This window comes from Melopsittacus undulatus, chromosome 6 (genome assembly GCF_012275295.1).
Source record: "Melopsittacus undulatus isolate bMelUnd1 chromosome 6, bMelUnd1.mat.Z, whole genome shotgun sequence".
Lineage (NCBI taxonomy): Eukaryota > Metazoa > Chordata > Aves > Psittaciformes > Psittaculidae > Melopsittacus > Melopsittacus undulatus.
The window spans coordinates 45677524-45698352 of NC_047532.1; the positions used below are offsets into that span (position 1 = coordinate 45677524).

At 39.9% G+C, this 20829-nt stretch overlaps 1 protein-coding gene across 1 annotated transcript in view; it reads right to left on the bottom strand.

Moving 5' to 3' along the window:
- Positions 1-20829, bottom strand: part of MCF2L2 (MCF.2 cell line derived transforming sequence-like 2) — a 159748-nt gene that overhangs the window by 27908 nt on the left and 111011 nt on the right. Inside the window, exons 16-22 of the mRNA XM_034064321.1 lie at positions 18691-18757; positions 17462-17577; positions 16107-16176; positions 9627-9719; positions 9017-9109; positions 5259-5384; positions 402-620 (exon numbers count right to left, since the gene is read on the bottom strand). Coding sequence (XP_033920212.1) covers positions 402-620; positions 5259-5384; positions 9017-9109; positions 9627-9719; positions 16107-16176; positions 17462-17577; positions 18691-18757 — 784 coding nt within the window. The remainder of the gene's footprint in view (positions 1-401; positions 621-5258; positions 5385-9016; positions 9110-9626; positions 9720-16106; positions 16177-17461; positions 17578-18690; positions 18758-20829) is intronic.

A 20829-nucleotide genomic window follows, 5' to 3' on the forward strand; every position in this document is an offset into this window, starting at 1 on the left:
TGCAAATAAGAGGGCAATTCTACTGCACTGTGATTCATCCGCAGCTATTATTGTCACAGAATATATCTGTTCAACTGATATCAATAGTAAAACTTGCAATGAACTTGGAAGATGCTAATAGGAAGAACAATGGGAGATGCAGGTCCCTTGCTTCTCTTTATGGGACACTGGGAAAGAGGCCTATTTGTATCAAATTGCAAAACCAAGCTTCACATCTGGAGTTGCAGTACATATGGCTGTGTTTGTCTTCAGATCAAAACTAAATGGGAGCTTTCATTCACTCAGGAGTGTAAGGTAGCTCTAGCTGTATACCTTCTTCAGTCTCCACAAGGAAGCATCCCTGTGTTGTGAGCACACCAGATTTATTTCACCACCACCACCACCATTACCATATTTATTACCTTTAACGAATTTTTGAAACTGTATGAAGCAGTCTTCTCATGACCATCTGTGTTCTCCTCCCGTTTCTTGCAGAAAAGTAGCATCTTTGTATAGAGGAAGAGGTGTCTCTGCATTGGTTTGAATCTAGCCAAGTCCTTCACCTTGTGTCCCTTCTTGTGGTCAGTCCACACATTGAAGGAACCTTGCATCAACAGTTTGCCAAGCTCACTAACATCACCCTATCAAGCAAGGAAAAGAGACAGCCTGTATCACATTTAAACTAGGGCAATCCCAGGCACAGTTTTCCCCCAGTGTTGTTTAAACTTCCAGGCAGAAATGTACTTTGGCATCCCATGTTTTGGACAGTGGACATGTTACAGCTGAAATCCCAGCTGCTTGTCTCCTTGCTAAATCTATGTGGTTTCTTCATATAACCACTAACCTATTGCTTTTCATGTCCATAATTGCTCACTCATAATTAGTGTCTAAGGTCTGTCTCATGATCTCTTCAGGTCTGACACACAGGCTGTCCCATCTGATGACCTCAGAGGAAGCACCTTATGGCAAGAACTGAGTTTCAAGACTCCTGACTCCAAGACAGTATGAAGGCACAGTGCAGTCCAGATATCCAAGCAGTGGGCTTGGCTCTGAAAGATCTCATTTCACTTTTTGCTAAGCTATGAACTGCTTTTATTCCTGTGCAAAACCTTGAAAGATGGACGCTTAGATGTCTAAAGACAGATTGGTGCCTAGAGGTAAGTAGGTGTGTAATTCTCTCCCATTTCTTTAAAAGCTTTTTCAATAATTTCTCAGCTCACCATCTGCAAACTATGCAATGCTGTACAGCCTTGTGCAAATAGGGAGTAAATGTACCAAGAAGCCATAAATGTACCTGAAGGAGAGTGAAATTAAGCCCTTGTCTGAGGACCACTGACAAGTAAGTACTTCAACTGATATAAATATTTGGCTCAGATGCCACCAGCACAATTTTTTCTAGCATGGTTCTGTACTAAAGAGTGTAGCAGTGTGTGAATAGAAGGCATGGCAACATCCTTATGGCAACGGGCTTCATCAAATAATGACAAACATAATTGTCCTAGCAGCAAGTTTTTCTAGGAATGCTTTGTATAGTAAGTTGATGGAATAAATTCAGTGCCTTATTAAAACACTTATTTTCAACATTTATACATTCTGTTGATTATAAGGTGAAGATTTTGGCTCCAAGTGGGAATGCCTGATTTCTTAAGCTAAAAATTGCAACCCGTTCTCCCTCCTGCTTCCCCTCCTGTAACTGAGATCATCCTGCAAAACCAGGGTTTTATTAGGTACTTTTCCACTCTGTGTCAGGGTATTATTAGACTCTCAAAAGCATTCAAAGCAACTCAGTAATTTCTATAACAGTCTCCCATCTCTAACAAAGAAAAAAGAAAAAAAAAAGAGTTGGATATTTTGATTTGTGCACACAGGACTGTGTGCATGCAGGTGTAATCTGCAAGCCTCTGAAAAGCATATTGGAAAGATGTAAAGCTAAATAAATAAATAAATTTAAAAAACCCAAACAAGCATAGTTTCAACATAGTTCTAACAAGGCTGAGAGGCTGCTGTCACTCTAAGCACTGTTCTATATAACACTGAGTTCCAGAAGCTCAGTTCAACTCTTATGATAGGTCCATGTCTTCAATCTTGGATCTAGGACTGGGATTACAGTAAGTGAAGTGGGAAGCTAGCACTGCAGAGTGAAAGAAGATGGGCAGGGATGGCAGTCTGCAGCAATACCACAAAAGACTTTGAATATCAGCCCACAAGCCTTGGACTCTTCAGTTTGGGCTTCAAACAGAGAAGAGTACACTGTTTCTGGTAACTTGTACAAGTGGACAGCAATATTTTGTCCTAAATTAAATTTATTTAAAATCAAGAATTTGATCACTATCTCAAATATAATTATTCCCTGTTAGAACAACACACTGTATCTCATGTTTGTGGAAGATGAGAGACACTATGTGAATGGCTTGAGTGCTGCATAACTCATAAACAAACTACCCAGACCAGACTGTATACAAAGGTTAGGATCATAGGAAACATCTCTAAAACTTCTGCTCTTTAAGCTTTACTCTACTTTTTTGTGGCTTTGTCAAAACATAAAATAAAATCTAAAACCCAACCAACCAATCCCAAATTTCTTACATGAGAGGGCAGATCAAGTCTGCATGTGCACAGCTCCAAGAAGCAGAATATCCTATGCAATTAGGAGCACTCATCTGCTGCCACAAAACCTGCTTTTCTGCTGGCATATTATCCTTCTCTGAAAGGTGTTCTAGGCAAGTATTTCTATCATGCCTGTGTGGGAAAGACTCCACAAAATGGGGTGTGGTTTCATGAGCTATGGGAGGTGTTTATCTGGCATCACAGCTGAGCTTCTGGGACAGATGGAACAGGGAGAAGAAATTATTGGGTTCATCCTCTTTCACACTTTCACCCCATTTAATATTGTGTAACAAGCAATCTCAGGAATGCTGTCAGCATTGGGCTACACAAGCCATGTTTCATTTAGTCATGTCTTTCAGTTCAGCTAACAAACTGAGGCAAAAATCTAATCCTCAGAGCTACTACCTGGTGTTTCATAGAAGACTGATAAATTTAAAGTAGATGCTAAAAAGCTCCTACTTTTGAATTTGCCAGGGACAGGAATGCTCTGTTGAAATACAAAATTAATCTGAGAGTTGAAAGTAAGGAATGGGCAAACACAAGTGAAAACACAATCAATTTTAAAAAGGGAAAAAAGGCAGATCTGAGGAAGTACAGATCAGTCATGAAGCAGATCCTCTTGGAAACTATGCTAAGACACATGGAAAATAAGGACGTGATTGGCAACAGCTAACATGGTTTCACTAAGGGCAAATCATGCCTGAAAAGTTTGGTGGCCTTATATGATGGGGCTACCGCACTGATGGATAAGGGAAGTGTGACTGATATCATCTACCTGGACTTCTGAAAGGCAGCTGACACTGTCCCACGTAACATCCCTGTCTCTAAACTGGAGAGACATGGATCTGATGGATGGACCACTCAGTGAATAAGGAACTGGCTGAATGATTGCACTCAAAGAGTTGCAGTCAACAGCTCAGTGTCCAAGTGGAGAGCAGTGACAACTGGCATTCCTCAGGATATGGAAGCCCTATTTAACATCTTTGTCAACAACATGGACAGTGGGATTGAGTGCACCCTCAGCAAGTTTGCTGGTGACACCAAGCTGTGTAGTGCAGTTGACACACTGGAGGGAAGTGATGCCATTCAGAAGGACCTTGACAGGCTAGAGAAGTGAGCCCGTGTGAACGAGTTCAGCAAGGCCAAGTACAGGGTCCTGCGCCTGGGTCAGGGCAATGTCAAGCACAACTACAGGCTGGGTGGAGACTGGATTGAGAGCAGCCTTGGGGAGAAGGACTTGGGAGTGTTGATTGATGAGAAGCTCAACATGAGCTGGCAGTATGCACTCACAGCCCAGAAATGCTGGGCTGCATCAAAAGGAGTGTGACCAGCAGGGTGAGGGAGATGATTCTCCCTCTCTGCTTGATACCCCACCTCAAATACTGTGTTCAGCTTTGTGACCCCCAACATAAGAAGGATGTGGAGCTACTGGAGAGAGTCCAGATGAGGGCCATGGAGATGATTAGAGAGCTGGAGCACCTCTCCTATGGAGACAGGCTGAAAGATCTGGGCTTGTTCAGCCTGGAGATGGTTCCAGGGAGACATTAGAGCAGCCTTCCAGTAGCTAAACAAGGCCCACAAAAAAGCTGGAGAGGGCTTTTTACAAGGGCATGTAGTGAACTGAGAGAGGGTGGATTTATATTAGATATTAGGAAAATCTCTTCACAATGACAGGGGTGAAGCACTGGCACAGGTTGCCCAGAGAAGCTGTGGCTGACCTCACACCTAGAAGTATCCAAGGCCAGGTTGGCTGGGGCTTTGAGCAACCTAGCGTAGTGGAAATTGTTCCCACCTGTGGCAAGGGGTTTGGAACTAGATAATCTTTTAAGGTAGCTTCCAAACCCAGCTATTCTATGATTGTGTCAAGCCACTCTATCCTGCAAAAAAAAAAAACCCCACAGAATAAGTCCTCCCACTCAGTCAGTATAGAACCCAGCACTTTCTCAGGAAGCCACATTCTGCACAACTGTTTTTCTGGTGTACAGAAGTCTTGTTACTCTGATCTAATAATTCTTTGAGCCCAACTTTTCAGTACATTGTTTCTCCTTGACATTTTCACCCTGCAGCTGTTTCAGAATGGGCAACCACATCACCCTCAGGCCTGATTTCACCAGGCATGCTTTCACTTCCACTTCTCACTTAAGGGCTCATTCCATATAGGCAACAGTAGTTCTTGAAAGTCATATGACTTCAATGGAGTTTCAGTAGAGGTATATAAATCTGTGGGCCTTTGATTTGTACTGTGGTTGTTATATCATGTTTCAGATAATGCGTTTGCCAGTCACTGGGATGGATTCTATTACCCAGTTTAAATGGAAGACAACTTTTCATCCCTAAGTGCAAAAGATTTGGAAACACTTGAGTTGCATAGGGGTCTCAAAGTTCCAGCAAATTTCTTAAGTTTTGTCTGTCACACTTGCTACCTCTCACCTACAAATGAGTTTTGGGTGTGATTACTCAAAAGGGCTGCATTTGTCTCACTTCCTCACCACATTCCCACCCCCACCTCCATATGACAGGTATACTGACATATATTTTTGGTCACTGAGTAGCATCCTTCAAGAATGTGGCACAGGCTCCTGCAAAGTATACTAACCATGGCACAGCATGATCAGCAATGAGAGGAACATTGGATGGGTCAAGATCAGAGTAAAAGCAACAGCAAATAGTACCTCATATCCTGTGATTGCTATCTGGTGCATGGCATCATTTACTGACTTGATGATATCAAGCATCGTGGCTAGGGCTTCTTCCAATTCAGCAGTGCCCTCTGAATTCTTGCTACATTTCAGCATTTCCTGATTAGAAAAAGACGCCAAAACTACTTTAAAACTTCTTATACCAGATACCACCATATGACAATAATCCCTTGAAATTTGTGCTGCCTAGACAAGTAGCAGAGCTATAGGAAAAACAAACACAAAAAAAACCCCAGGGCTTTCACTAGGATTGTCACTGAGGACATACATTTTGACCTTTCAGACATTTTCAAGTTTTACAGGTTTGTTTAAGATGAGACACAACCACTCTGACATATTTACAACGAATTTTTTTTTTGACGTCACAGAATTACATCCAGTTTTGTTTTTTTTTACTCCACATCTGCTACAAAAGAAACTCAATGATTTCATTGAGGTGTTAAGGAATTCATTATTTCCCTTTGCAATTTTTTCCACACAGTACTTCTTACAGCTGTGAAAAATATAAATTAATTTCTATTCTGAATTTGGTGTATTTGACAGTCCACTAATCACGTCTTAGTTAACTCCTGTCAGATGAATAAATTCTGCATGGGAAGAAGTCACTTCTTGTATAGATGCTTGTAGACTTATGGTCAAATCTCACAAATCTCTCTTCCTATATTAAATGAGACTTCTTTAGTCTGTAAGACAGGTTTTTCAGCTCTTCTTTTTTTTTATGGAAAAATAGGCCAGATTACTATAAATCTTTCCCACCTCTTATTCTCTACCTCTACAGTCTACAGATCTATGTCCTCAAATCTGAAAGCTTTTTTTGAGAGCTAATAATTTTGAAGAACATTGACAACCTCTAGCAAAACCTCATCAAACATTATGTTCTGCTTCAAATATGGGAAGTTATTCCATCTTCCAACTCTTGCACAAAGAACAAGAAACAAAGTTCTGGACAAGTTCAGGAGCACCTATGCAAAGCAAAGAAAGAAACAAAACCTTTTGAAGGCTCAATTTCTGTAATCAATTCATACACAGAGACCTTACTGAAAGTTCCAAATATTTAGGGCAAATATTTAGTTACTTATAAAGATGACTTTTCTTATTGCTATATGTGTCTTTTGCTTGGAAAGTTCTTACCATAGCTCAGGATTTAATTATCTTCCTGTAACCAATGGCTATGTCCTATATAAATCCTGAAAGACACTAAAATCTTTATTTTAAATGAAATTAACTGCCTTGCCTCTTGCTCTTCTGCCTACAGAGGAGCCCTGCTGATTCAGATATGCAGATCATTTTTTCTCCACTCTTTTGTACAGAAAGCTGTTACTGCCAATGAATATCCACTGAAGATGAGAATCAAACTCTATGTCTTTGCTAAAAGCATCTAGGGAAGAAAAGGTTAACAGATATAAACCCACACATGTTTTGTGCAGTCTTTGGAAAACATGAGTCTCAAAGCATCTGGAAGATTCCAAGAATACAACACAGAATTTGAAATCAAAGCTAATCAGAATTCCTACCATTAAACAGAAGCAGTAAGATGACTGAAGCCAAAAGTAGTAAGATAACTAATCATATATAGTGACCTGTAATTTTGATGCTTGGAATCTGCATCCATTATTCAGCTGAAATAATAAATTTACTGCTTTTTAGTGAGACAATAGTTCCATAATTCATAATCAGATAATCACTTTATCCATCATTATTTACTCATCTACCATTATTTACCATATACCAGTGGAATGAAAGAAGTGTTTGGCTGGATACAGTTTTCACTTCAGAAATGCAAGCCATGAAGAAACCAATTCTTGTAATAACAGCAGCTCATTAAGAACTACACAGTAAGTGAGTTTCATTTTGTTTCCTTATGCTGACAACAATGTAAACAGAAACCATACTCCAGAAATATCTCTAGAAATGAATCAAGATTCTGAGAACTTTAGTAATCTTTATCATAGTAAGAATGAGACCCCTTCATCAGGGAGACCATTGACATGATTTTCATTCAGGCATATTATTTTCAGACAGATTTTGAGTTTGGAAATAATTTAATCAAAAAATTGAGGCACTTATGTTCCCATAAAACAGAACTGAAAAAAGGTAGTTCTTGCAAACACCAAACTGCAGCAGTGTCTCCTCAAGTGCTTGGGTGAACAGGGCTTAGAAGGTAAAAACATAATGCATTCCTGTAGCACCTGTTGCACAGTTTCTAGGATGAGGATAGATCCCTGCTCTCTGTATAGTGGGCATGCTGCTTTACAATATTAGTTAAACTTTTTGAAACCATAGTGTTGCAATAATCATGACTCAGAATTTGCCCATCACTCAAGTCACACAGCTTCTTAAGCACTTGTTTGTTACCATTTTCAGACTCCCATTTCCCTACACTTTAAAACGCTCCTGCTGCCAGGGAAAAAGTACACCATCTTCATAGACTTCATAATCCCTGACAAAGTAATTGTCTGTGCCAGTGTGTTGTTGCTAAGTACAAAACTGGTCTGACAAGCTTCAACCCCAATAGCTGCAACCTGCTTTGCCTGAGAATTTTACCCCTTGATCTGATCTTGGTTTTATTTACAGTCATATTTCAAATTAAAAGTAGAATGTGGTTTACTCTTGTTCTTCTAAAGACCTTGAAATTTTCTCCCTTGTCACAGAAGAGTTTCAAGAAATGAGACAAATTTACTTCTGGATTACGCTGATGTAAATCTACTGAAATCAATGAAGTTGCATCCTTGTTAATATCCTCTTTCAATATTTGGATTCTACAGTTTTGTGTAAAGTCAATAAGCTGATCACAGAATACTGCACAAGTGAATGGCCAGCCAGATCCTCATGTGTCTTAAACTGACACAATTTCACCAGTGCCATGGTAGTTACTAGCTATTAGCAAATAAAATTGCAGCCTAATATTTTCACTGCAGATTTCATGCTAAATTTCATGACAGTACGCAACACTACATTAAGTCCAGAGGCTTGAGAATTGTCTGCAATTCACCTTTGTGACCTTCCCATAAAGAAAGTGAACAAACATTATTTTGAAGAACTGAAGAAGACAGAAATTTAAGCCACCATCTCCAAAAAATGTTATTGGTTTGAGAGCACATTATTTCCCGTTGCCCAGTTCAGACCAAAATTTCAAGCATGGACCACTCACAGCTGCAACCAAATCAAGATGGAAGTTCGCATATTTATCCTGTGGAAAAGGTACAGACTATTTGTTCCTAGCTGGGTCTTTAAAACAGAAGCATCAAGAGGGTAGGGCTTCTTCTGAAAGGTATGGGCTACAATCATGGTAAAATATCAGGTTCAGAGAGCTGAGTTTCATGAAACATGAGCAAATGTCAGGGACAGGATTTAATGCATCAGTTCCTGGTTTGAAACTGTAAAACCATATGCTAATACAATAAAACAAAATTCAAAGACAAATAATAACTAAGTACATAAAATACTATATAAAATATCTTGCTTTATGTATATATAGCAGTACAGATATATATATGACAATACACTGCTGTTGCTTAGGATATAAGTATTGCTAAGTAAAAGCAGCTCTTATTCTGAAATGGAAGTCCTTTCTTTGACTGTTACCATTTTACAACACATCATTACAAAGTATTTGTTGAAATAAGAGTATTTATTTCCAGGTAGTCCTTCAGAAAACATTGCTGAATTGCAATTCTGCAAGTAAAACAAGCTATGCATTGGAATTCTTAGCACGTTCATGGAGAACTTACCTTTAACAGCAACTGGTACTTGGTGATTCTCTGGACTGGCTTTAAGAGATAAGCATCTAGAGAGAGTTTATGATCCAATTTACGCTGACATTCCTGTAAGAGACAATACGGAAGAAAAATACAATTGTGTCTTGGAACACAGGCAAGACACCGAGATCACTATCATTTTCTAATTTGAAGATTATATGTCTGTGAATTAATTGAAAGATAAATTGGTTCCATCTTCATAGGAGTTTCCAGGTTACCTATGCCACAGTGAAAACATCTGAACAAGAGCAAATGTGTAGGTTCAATTTAGTTTCTAAACTGGCATGCACTTGTTTAGGAGCTTGCAATTATCTGGGGTTTGCAAAGAAGCCAGCAGTTCTTTGGTTTGGGTATGGCCTGAAGAGTCAGGCTCCTGTCCAGGAAATCTACCTACCTAGAAAATTCTGCCTACCTAGCCTCTTGTAGGGAGCACCTTGACACATACTGAGCACTTGCCATCAGAATAAGAAGGGTGCAGAAAAGTCTGTTTATGCTCTAAATTTTCTAAAGAAAGAAGAGATACAGAAAGAAAACAAGCTTTGATGGTCTTGCACTGCTAGTCTGCAATGAAACTAAACTCCACCTGAAAAAAGATGCTGTCTCCACACTGTCTCCAGAGAGCTTCAGACCTCGGCTTGTTCTGACAGTATTTTTCATATATTTGGAGGTCCTCTTTCTGCAAGACAAGAAGAGTTTAAAAGCAAGGTAAGAAAAAAGGATCCACAGAGCATCTGCCTTGAGTCACACTTTTTTACCTTCCATCCTAACACATGAAGTAATTAATACATAGGAATAACTCTGTATGTAAAAATACACTGCATCTACCAAACTTGTTTTTACTCCTGCAAAGTTTAATACACCTGAAAAAAAAGACTTTTCTCACTTTTTGCATGAAGCAAGGAGATTGCAGACTGGAAGACACATCATATAGGGATGCTGGTGAGGGACTATTCATTAGGGACTGTAGTGACAAGACAAGGGGTAATGGGTTCAAACTTAAACAGGGGAGGTTTAGATTGGATATGAGGAAGAAGTTCTTTACTGTAAGGGTGGTGAGGTACTGGAATTGGTTGCCCAGGGAGGTTGTGAATGCTCCATCCCTGGTAGTGTTCAAGGCCAGGTTAGTGTGAGGTGTCCCTGCCCATGGCAGGGGGATTGGAATTAGATGATCTTAAGGTCCTTTCCAGCCCTAACTATTCTATGATTCTATATAATTGCAAAACTGCTATCTTCCAGGGAGGGGAATAGATGGTGTGAAAACAAACAAACAAAAAAAAAACATTAGAAATGTAAATTTTGTTAACAGTTCTGGCATAGACTGGTAATTGCAAACAACGTTCCACACTTAGCTAAAGTTCACATGTTCAAAACACTTTGAAAAGAGTGTTGGTTCTCCAATAGTACAACATTGAATTAAAATGTAGCAAGTTTGTCTTCTTGATGTACCAAGCCAGGCAGGGAGAAGTACTTAAACCCTGTCCTATTCAAACTAGAAGTGGGTGGATTCATTTGATCCCTGTTTACCTATGACTACACTCCAAATGCTCTCCAGTCCATCCATGACAAAAATCTTACTGAATTCAGTGAAAAAAAACCAAACAAACAAACAAAAAAAAAACCAAAACAACCCCCCAAAAACAAAAACAAAACAACCTCTATAAAAGCCCCGAGAGGTATATTTTGAGCTCCCCAGCTCTATGGGTAGGTGCAGACAGACAGGCAAGTGTTCCTGTGCCAGGTTCTCTGCTCACTGGCTAGACTCAGTCAGCACAGAAGCCCTGCAGCCTTACGGCCATGGAGCAGTGCCATAGAGATTCCAAAGCAGGACTGTCTGTGTCTGACCAGCTGGGAGCTTCCTATCTTTGTCAGCACCTATCTTGGTGAACATGATCTCAGGGAATCAAAGAGAGCACTAAAAATAAATATCAGGAATTCCTGGCCCTTGTCTCTCTGCTTTCAGTCTACTAGACAGTGCCTGGACAATATTGGTGGAGGGAAAGCATTTTTTTTTGCACAGAGTTACAAGAAGAAATCAGTGTTGCTGCTGCCTTCCTCTAAAGACCTAAACTGACATCACTCTGATTAACTGGATGTGAAAGCAGAGCTATGCCATGCAACACTTTGCTGTGTTAAGGATTATGCAATACAAAAAGCTTTGTTGCAACTTAATAGAGTATTAATGGAGCTATTTCAAAACAAGTACAGAATTTTCTCCTCAAAAATAGAATTGCTTGCACATATTGCCTTGGAAGGAAGTGAGCAGGAGGTAAAACAGACAGATATAAAAGTAGGAACAATGTGTAATCAAACATTACAATTTGTTCCTGGCCCACAGAAACCTAGTAAGACTGGGCAAGAGCAATAGAGACAGCAACAGTCAAGATCACTAGTAGGCATAAGAGAAAAGTACCAATTTAAATTTAAAGAAAAGGTACAGTAATCAATAGTTTACCAGTAAATTGTTACAGTGGAACCACCCTATGCCAATGCAATTTTCTACTACTGCCCAAACCAGTGACACCTGTTCAGGCAGATACTTACATCTTTAAATGCAGCTTTAAATTTTGTAACACTGTAAGGAATAGGAAGTTCCTGATTAAATTACTAGGATCAGACTCTAAAATGCCAAGAAACAATTAATTTCCCAATTACTCAAATCACAGTCTTGAATGTTCCACACATCTCTATTTTCATATCCAGATGTTCTGGCTTCTTGCTGGTACTTTTACACCATGCCCATCTTTCCTGGAATGTTTTTCCTTTCCATGGTGATTTGTATCCTGGATCTTTGTAAGCTTTCACACATATGGCATATATGCACAGTTCTAATTACGTTTTTGACTGCTGATTTATGAATAAATTTTTGTTCGGATTAGAATTTTGCCCTTTGAATCCAACTCACAGGTTTCTGGTCAGCTGCTACAGTCCTTTCACAGATAGCTTCCTTTTCTAAAAGCTTCTTTCTCCCAAAACAACCAAATGCCCCATCTGCTGGATCCTATTCTATTATTCTCTCTTCCCAAGGTTAACAATATTAATGAGTAAACAGTGGTAATCCACAGTGAGTCACCTCTGCCAGGCACTTCACACGGCACATGTTGGTAAGCAGTCTCACACACCTTTTGTTCTTCCTGTGCATTCTTGCCTTGGTTTGATAAGCTTTCTTGCTTTGCAGCCCTGTGTTTCACACATCAGCCCAGAGTGTCCTTCTTGTTGCTCATAAAAGCACTAGAAGATCCATCCTGCAAAGCATTTAGTACACATCCCACCCCTCTTTGAGCATCTGTGCCATCCCTGCCACAGAGAGCAAGACTCAGGCACCAGGGTGTCCCAACTGCAGCTCACAGATGCTTTCAAGCAGCTCTGGAATCAGGCTGGAAAGTCAAGGTGTGATCAGACATGGTAGCATTCTTTAAATCTGAATCTAAAAATCAGTCTGTTCATAATTGAAGGCCCACCACGATGTTGTGGCAGGATGGTTACACCCTCAGAAAGAAAGAACAACGGAGAAGTGAATCTGCAACAATGCAAGCTTCCTCCCAGAACTCGGTATCAGCTCTTAACAGCAGCCATTTCAGTTTCCTCACATGCCAAAGCAAGCACAGTCATAACTCACAGGGCAAGCCAGAAGCCTCTGCTCAGCAGGAAGATATAAAAGCCTGCCAAATCATGGGGAACACAAATACACAACCAGACTTTTGTTTGTGCCTCGTAAGGGCAATCCAACAGAAACAACAAATTTCTGGACTTTATGTGGCTTCTTCTAAAAACAGAACATAAGGGCAAGTTCTTGAATCAAAGGTGCTACTGTGTGAGCAGAGACATCTCAAGAGAGGCTTTTGCTTTCATAGTGTGAAATTTGGCATGGAAAGAAATTAAATGCATGATTTAACCTCTTATTCAATACATTCAGTGTTCTTTGACTAGGCCAGAGAAACTGATAAGCAAAGGTGACAGAGAGACCAATTTTCTTTGACTTCACACCTGGACCATAGCTTTAGTGCTGCTTTTAGACTCGAAAGGATAGTGAGGAGAATTGGGCTCAATAGGTGTTTTTACAGAGAGACATAAGCTACAGTATTTAAGCACAGAATTTGAACTTCCCACAGAATTACAGGATCAGTTCAGTGTCAAGAATTTCTCTTTATCTCCAAATCCAGGTATATTTGCAACATACACACTATTTTACGCCTTTTCAATTTCAAAGGTCTGCATTCTTCAAAGACTGTTTATCCTGTTTTGTATAAAGACTTCACCACAGTGCTTTCCTGCTCAGCATCTGAATCTTAGAGTAACAACATATTGCTTAGTAGAGTCATTTACTCAAGCTCTAAATGCTTTGCTGTTAAACTGAAAATAATTCAATGGATTTATAATCACATTTACACTTGTATAGAACCACAGAATCAACTAGGTTGGAAAAGACCTTTGAGATCATCAAATCCAACTGTTACCTGAGGACTGACAAGGCTACCACTAAACCATGTCACTATGGGCCTCATCTACACAGATTTTGTACACTTCCAGGGATGGTGGTTCGACCACTTCCCTGGGAAGCCTGTTCCAGTGCCTGATCACCCTTCCAGTGAAAAAATTTCTCCAATGCCTGATCATCCTTTCAGTGAAGAAATTTTTCCAAATATCCAATCTAAATCTCCCCTGATGCAGCTTGAGGTCATTACCTTGTGTCCTATCATTGCTACTTGGGAAAAGAGACCAGCCACCTCCTCTCTCCATCCTCCTTTCATGTAGTTGTAAGGAGTGATATGATCCCTCCTGAGTCTTCTCTTCTCCAAACTAAACAGTCCCTGTTCCCTCAGCTGCTCTTCATCAGACTTGTGCTTCATACCCTTCAATAGCTTTGTTGCTCTTCTTTGGACCTGCTTCAGCACCTCAAAGTCTCCCTTGTAGTGAGATGCTCAGAACTGAGCACAGTATTTGAGGTACAGCCTCCCCAATGCCAAGTACAGGAAGATGATCACTGTCCTGGCCCTGCTGGCCACACTGGTTCTGATACAGCCCAGGATGCCATTGGCTTTCTTGGCTGCCTGGGCACAAGCTGGCTCATGTTCAGTTGTCAGTCAGCACCCCAAGGTCCTTTTCCATCAAGCAGCTTTCCAGTCACTCTTATCCAAGCCTGCAGCGTTACATGGGGTTGAGACCCCATTGGTGTGACCCAGGGGCAGGACCCAGCTCTTTGCCTTGTTGAACCTCATACCACTGGCCACAGCCCATTGATCCAGCCTGCCCTGATCCCTCTGCAGAGCCTTCCTACCCCCCAGCAGATCAACACTCCCACCTAGCTTGGTGTCATCTGCAGATTTACTGAGGGTGCACTCGATTCCCTCATCCGGATCACCAATGAAGATGTTAAACAACACTGGCCGTAATACCGAGCCCTGAGGGACACTACTAGTGACTGGTCGCCAACTAGATGTGACACCATTTACCACCACTCTTTGGGATCTGCCATCCAGCCAGTAAAGAATACACCCATCCAGTCCATGAGCATGAGGAGAATGCTGTGGAAGACTGTCAAATGCTTTCCTAAAGTCCAAATAGACAACATCTACAGCCTTTCCCTCAACTACCACCTGGGTCACCTCCTCACAGGAGATCAGGTTGGTCAGGCAGGAACTATCCTTCATGAAACCATGCTGACTGGGCCTCATTCCCCCATTTTCCTGCATGTGTTGTGTGATCTCATTTAGGATGATCTGCTCCATGACCTTCCTCAGCACTGAGGTCAGGCTGACAGGCCTGTAGCTTCTGGAGTCTTCCTACCTGCTCTTTTTGTAGAGAGGTATCATGCTGGCAAACCTCCAATCCTCTGGGACTTCCCAGACTAGGACTGCTGATAAACGATCGAGAGTGGCTTGGTGAGTTCATCTGCTAGGTCCTTCCATACTCAAATATGATGCTGTGCAGCCTGGCTTGTTTGTAAATTGGGGGCATAGCCTTTGGAAGTATCACACATTCATAATTCCAATTGAAATCTTACTGATACCCTCAACATCTCTGACAAATGAGGTGTGTATGTTTCATCCAAATTTGTATTTCATACATCACCTTGTTAAAAAAAAAAATAACACATACTCTGGAAAAGCAGCAAATGCTAGATGTAGCATAGAGTAGAAACAGAAGGTCCTTTTGACTATAGGGAAGAGGACAGATTTTCTCATTTATCATGCCTCTTCCATCTCCCACATAAAACAGTCTTACTCAAGCAGTTTGTCAGACTATGAAAATGGTAGCAATCCACCAAAACTCCCCCCCCCCGCCCCAGGGAGGCATCTGAATGAGTGCTATAAAAACTATATAAGTGCTATAAAATGAGTACAGGAAACAGAACTAACAGTCCCTAACTAGGGAAGATGGACAGGGAGGGACAAGACTGGGAGCTCTTGGAGGAGAAAATTGCAGAACTTAGGTACTGAAAGTCACAGAAAGTGAAGACACAAGGATGTGACCAAAACCACCACTGCCTGTGGGCTTTGGGCTTTCCCATGAACAGAGATCACTCTACTTTTTTTTTTTTTTAGAAAAAAGCTAACCCTAACTCCTCTAAACTTGTAGGAGAGTAACTCTCCTGAATGGTGCACAGAAAAAGATACATATGATAAGACAGGAACAGGATGTAGTATCTGCACTCAGAGCAATCTGCTCTGTCACCATTCCGTGCTTATTTACAGTAGGGTGGTGTCTGGGATACATTAGACTGTAGGTATACATTTGTCTGATATGAAAAGCACATTAAACATTTCATTACTGATTATTTCTTTTTTAAACAGAGGTTAAAATACATTGGTAAAACACTGGTTACAGACCTCTTCCTGTCAGTAAGCAGGTAAAAGTTTGGATTTCAAAAAACACACTTGTTAGCTGTTGCTTAATTTGGGACTATCTCCTTATGTGGGTTTCCCTCATTCACGAAAACAATCTGAGTGAAAAGACAGGAATAAATCTGTAAGTATTGTATGATAAGACCATAGATGTTCCTAGGTACCTGCAAATTCTTTGCTGCAATCTGCAGAAAAACAAATCTGCAGAAAAATTTACTTACTCTTTTCAAAAAGCATCGGGCAAGAAGCTCAGGGTTTTCAATGCAATTTTCTATCTCCTTAAGGAAAATCCTAAGAGGGAGAAATAAAGCAAACAGTAATATAACATCCTACTCCAACTGTGTGCTATCTTCTGTGTAAATCCAGCTTTAAACCTAGGTTTTTGTAGTAAGAGTTTTCAACGGGGAAGATAACAATTCTGACACAGAAAGAAATATATATTTTAGAAAAATGGGATGTGATTCACAGATGTTTGCCTGAATCACCAATAGTATCATGTTTTCATCTGCCCACAAGCAGATTTGTTTCCAATATGTAGCCCAAACACCTGCATCTCATTTAGCTATGAGGATTTTTTAGAACAGCTAGAAAAGACAGAAAAGCTCTGTCAGATGCAGTAGCTTAATCAGCAAGCAGCAAAAATATGGCATGTTGTCCAAAGGCTTCTGCCGTGGAGACCAATGAACTAAGCATTTAAGTGAAGAAAGACCAGGCTTGCAAATGCAGGGGAATGTAATTCTTCAGATGGAAGACATATTCTTTCAAAATAATACATAACCTGGAAAAGAATTTTTCTACTATGTATCAAGTACTCTGGCATGATATTTAAATTTACACAAGAGGCTTATTTTAATTTCTTTGTTCAACTGTTTGTTACACATGATGGGTAATTATTATCCAAATAATTCCTAAATTCTCACTTTGGCTACAGCCAGTTTTACTTACTGAAGGCTAGGAAAAGCAGGGAATATACAGAAGTAGCCCTAAACCTTGTGTTTTGAAAGAGAATAAAATATAGATTAATATTATTCATAACTGGCATTCAGTAGCTTTGAGCACTAGAATACCTTTGTCCACAGTGTGGACAAGGCTTCCAGAAAGCTTTATGCTCATGTGAAGGATAAAATTCCTTTAAGAAGTGCTATCAAATATATCATGTCTTCTGATGTGATAACAGAAATACAAGACAAATATGCTGAACACTAAGAAAACTTCCTCATAGAGAGTTTTGCTAGAGAAAGAACATTAGGATTTAGTCCACCGCCATCTACCACTCTACCAAGAGAACTGGTAGAACAGTCAGCAAGAGAAACATTCAAAATTGATATTGCCAGGTGAAATCACTAGTAAATGCACAAAAAGGTGTAATCTTTTACAAATAGAAAAAAAATACAAAAAAGATGAAATAGATGATCTTGGAGGTGTTCTCCACACATGGGCTTTATAGGACACACACAGAAGCAAAGTGAGGATGACTTTTCCTGCCTGCGTATGTGTATGTCGAAGCACACCACATAAAGGAGTAGAAATGACAGTAGCAGCCGAGGGAGCAGGCCAACCACCAGTTCTCACGTGCCTGTTGTGGAATTCATAGATTTCTGGGAGGTTCCCAAAAAGAATTTCCTTCTTGTTCTGGAGTGCAGATGGAATCAGATGTAGTAAACTGGGATTATCCATTTCTGAAGCATACCCCTAGAAAGAAGAGTGGAAAATACAAGCAGCCTGTTTTTACCAAGGAAAAAGTACTGTGTCCAGGACACTGAAGAGGCTATGTGCTTTTTGTTCTCAACTGAGCATAAGAAGGATTCTCTTATGACTGCTTCTTTGTTGCTTCCATGAATTTCTGATGCTTCCAATTTTTCCCAGAGCTTTTACCTGATAGCTGTGAAAACACATTTTTAACCACAAGTGGACAGATTAATGGATCAACAAAAGAGATGAAGTTATCTCCTTAGGATTCAAATGTCATTTTGCTCATGTAGGTGTGGAAAATGCTAAGTTTGATAGACACATAACTTTCTGCTAAACTGCTTCATTGCCAAAGGTTTATTTTGGATTTATTTGTTGAACTGTGGTATTTGGCTTGATTATTGTTTCTTGTAGAAACTGGATTGTCTTTCTTCAATAAAAACTTTGAGAGAGAATTCTGAGTGCAGAGTTTAAACCAAGAGTAGTATCAATTACCAGAGTGGTAAGTTCCCACAAATCAAATCCAATAAAGAAGCAGCCACATGGTTGTAAAAAGCAACTATTTGGCCCTTCAAGTCCCAACCCAATACAAGCATCATTAAGCCCTACTCAGCCTCCATTCTTCCAGAGACTAAGGACCTCAGACTCCACATGCATGTATCCTACAAGTTTCAAAAGCTCAGGAGTTATATTTGCAGTGTGACCTGCTCTTTTCTGTGTACCAACACTACCTGGGACAATAAACAAGAGGGGGAAGAGGGCATTTCTTTTTCTCAATCATTTTCCAAACCTACATTCACCAAAATTTAGTGTCTGGCCCGATGGAAAAGAGGGTACTGTTTCTCATCCCTATTAACTATTTCTCTGTCAGTAACTTTGAGCATTGTGCAACTTCTATCATTCTGGGGTTAGAAAAGGTGCCTCTTCCTTTAAGCCCTGAGGGAAGATGTTCAAAACATCCTTCCCATTTTCCATCCCCAGGGCTGAGCTAGCAGCCCGTGTACTCTAAGCAGGAGGTAGGAGGTGGGAGGTGAGTGCTCAGCCCATGAAGGATGTGCATTGGCAGTGATGACTCAGAGGTTAAGCACCAGCAGTCATTTCAGAAGAGTTTCTTACCTCTATTATACTTTGAAGTTCTTCTACATAAACTCGTTCTGTTTCTATCAGCTCATTGATTATGTGGCTAAAAGACAAGAAAGATTGAGAGTAACAGTTTAACAAAGGAGATATGAAAGAAAAAACACTTTTTGTTGCATATTTCTGTTTGTGCCTCTACACAGAAAAACCTCTGAAGGTCATTTCTCCACACTTGAATATTTTGCCTTGTTGATAAGCTTAAAAGGCCTGAACATGCCTTGGACTATTTCTTTTTTCTTTTTTTCGGCTCCTTTTATACTTCATCTTGGCTTCTGTCATTTTTATACCTACAAGTCTGAATAAAAAGACTTCAAATGCCCAGAAGGCAAACAAAGAAGATTTCACCTTCTAATAGTAGCTAAAAATACTCAACAAAAGGGGGTTATATTTCCCAAGGCTATGTTTCATTTCTGTTTTGCTCTCTTTTATAAAATAAACAAAATTGGTGTTCAGACTTTCTTTCTTTAATTCATTGCAAAAACAGCCAACAGGAAATGTAAGAACCCTTAAACATGAAAGCAAATTAGAGTGAAATATTTACACTATATTTTGAACTTTTCATATCTATTATTAGTTTAGTGCTCCGACGTAACTCAAAGATGCCTGATTTATCTCACAGAAACATGAATGTAACCAGTTCACTTTTGGACAGATAACTAATTAGATGTTAAAATTGCATAAATCCCTCAACTTTTTTCTCAAGAAAATGTTGCCTTCAATACACTTATGAACAAAGTTTCCAGGGTAGCTCTTCCAGAGGTTTGAGCAGTTTCTCCAAGTTGAATGCTTAGCATTTCTTTCCTGGTCTATGCTTCACAAGAGTCTGTAACCATACAGCTACATCAAGCAAAAAAACATCACGAGAAGAACAATAGGGAGTAATGAATAGAGGAACTGGCATTTGGCCAGTCATAAGCAGCACACATCCTGAACCTAGTAAAGTGTAGGCAAGTTTTGGCATCAATACCAGCATATGCATTTGTCAAATAACTCCCTGTACATATATTAGGATAAGGATGAAATCGGTGATAGCTGAAGAAGAAAAATGTCTTGTGCTTGGAGACCCCTCTACCTCAGGAACTACCTGCCACTTTGCATATATAATCACTACCATTAATCCCAGGTTTTCCCCTGGAAATATATTCGCCTAGCATGCTACTGGCCAAAGACATCATGGTGTGTCTGAAGGGAAGCCTCTAGAGTAAATGGTATAGGAACCACATATTTTGGCAAAAATACAGATCTTTGGTATTTTAGTAAAAAGCTCTTCAAAACACTGGAAGAAATAGAAAACTGCTCTTCTGCTGCTAGTGCCAGAAGCTTGAAGTATCTCATGGCTGCTTTTTAAAGGAAAATGCAAAGACTGGGAAGTCACTTCTGTCACTTCTTCTGGGAAATTTGCTCTGCCTATGTCTGGTTAACTGTTTTTCATATACCACACAACAGTCACGTAATCAGCCAGACCCTATTAGCCCCTTATATCATGAACCACATTTGTACTGGTGCATCCACTGAAAGTGGATTTTGTCATTCTCCACATTTTTTTAGGATGCCCTTTTTCAGATTAATAGATTTCTAATAAACCTTCCTTTAAATGTTTTATCCAGGCATTTGAAAGTAAAATACTTGCATTTCAGGCAACTTGAAATGCAAAAGCACTGACTAAAACCCTACTAGGTTACTAAAACAGATTCATTGATTTGCTTTAGATTTACTCCATCTTTTTCAAGGCAATATGGTTTTGCAGGCTAGGTTGGGACCACTTACTCTGGTCTTACATGCTATTAGTGCTCTATGGATCACTGTTTAAGAAACATAAATACTGAGAAAACTAGAGTTTACCTTTATCTGACACATAATGTTTCAAGTTTTGTTTTAAAATAACTGGGATTTCTTAGGTATCTTGCCATAATGCCTTAAGTAAAGACAAAATTGTGAACTACCACAAGTAGGAAAATGGGTCATGGTTATAACCTACACACTGCAGAAGTCCTGACTCCAAGTAGTTGACCTCCACATTGATCTCAATTTGAGATATTTATGCACAGGAAAGCCAAATCTAACACCAGGCTAAAAATGCTATCACCCTAATCATGACTAAACAACACTCCTATCCAA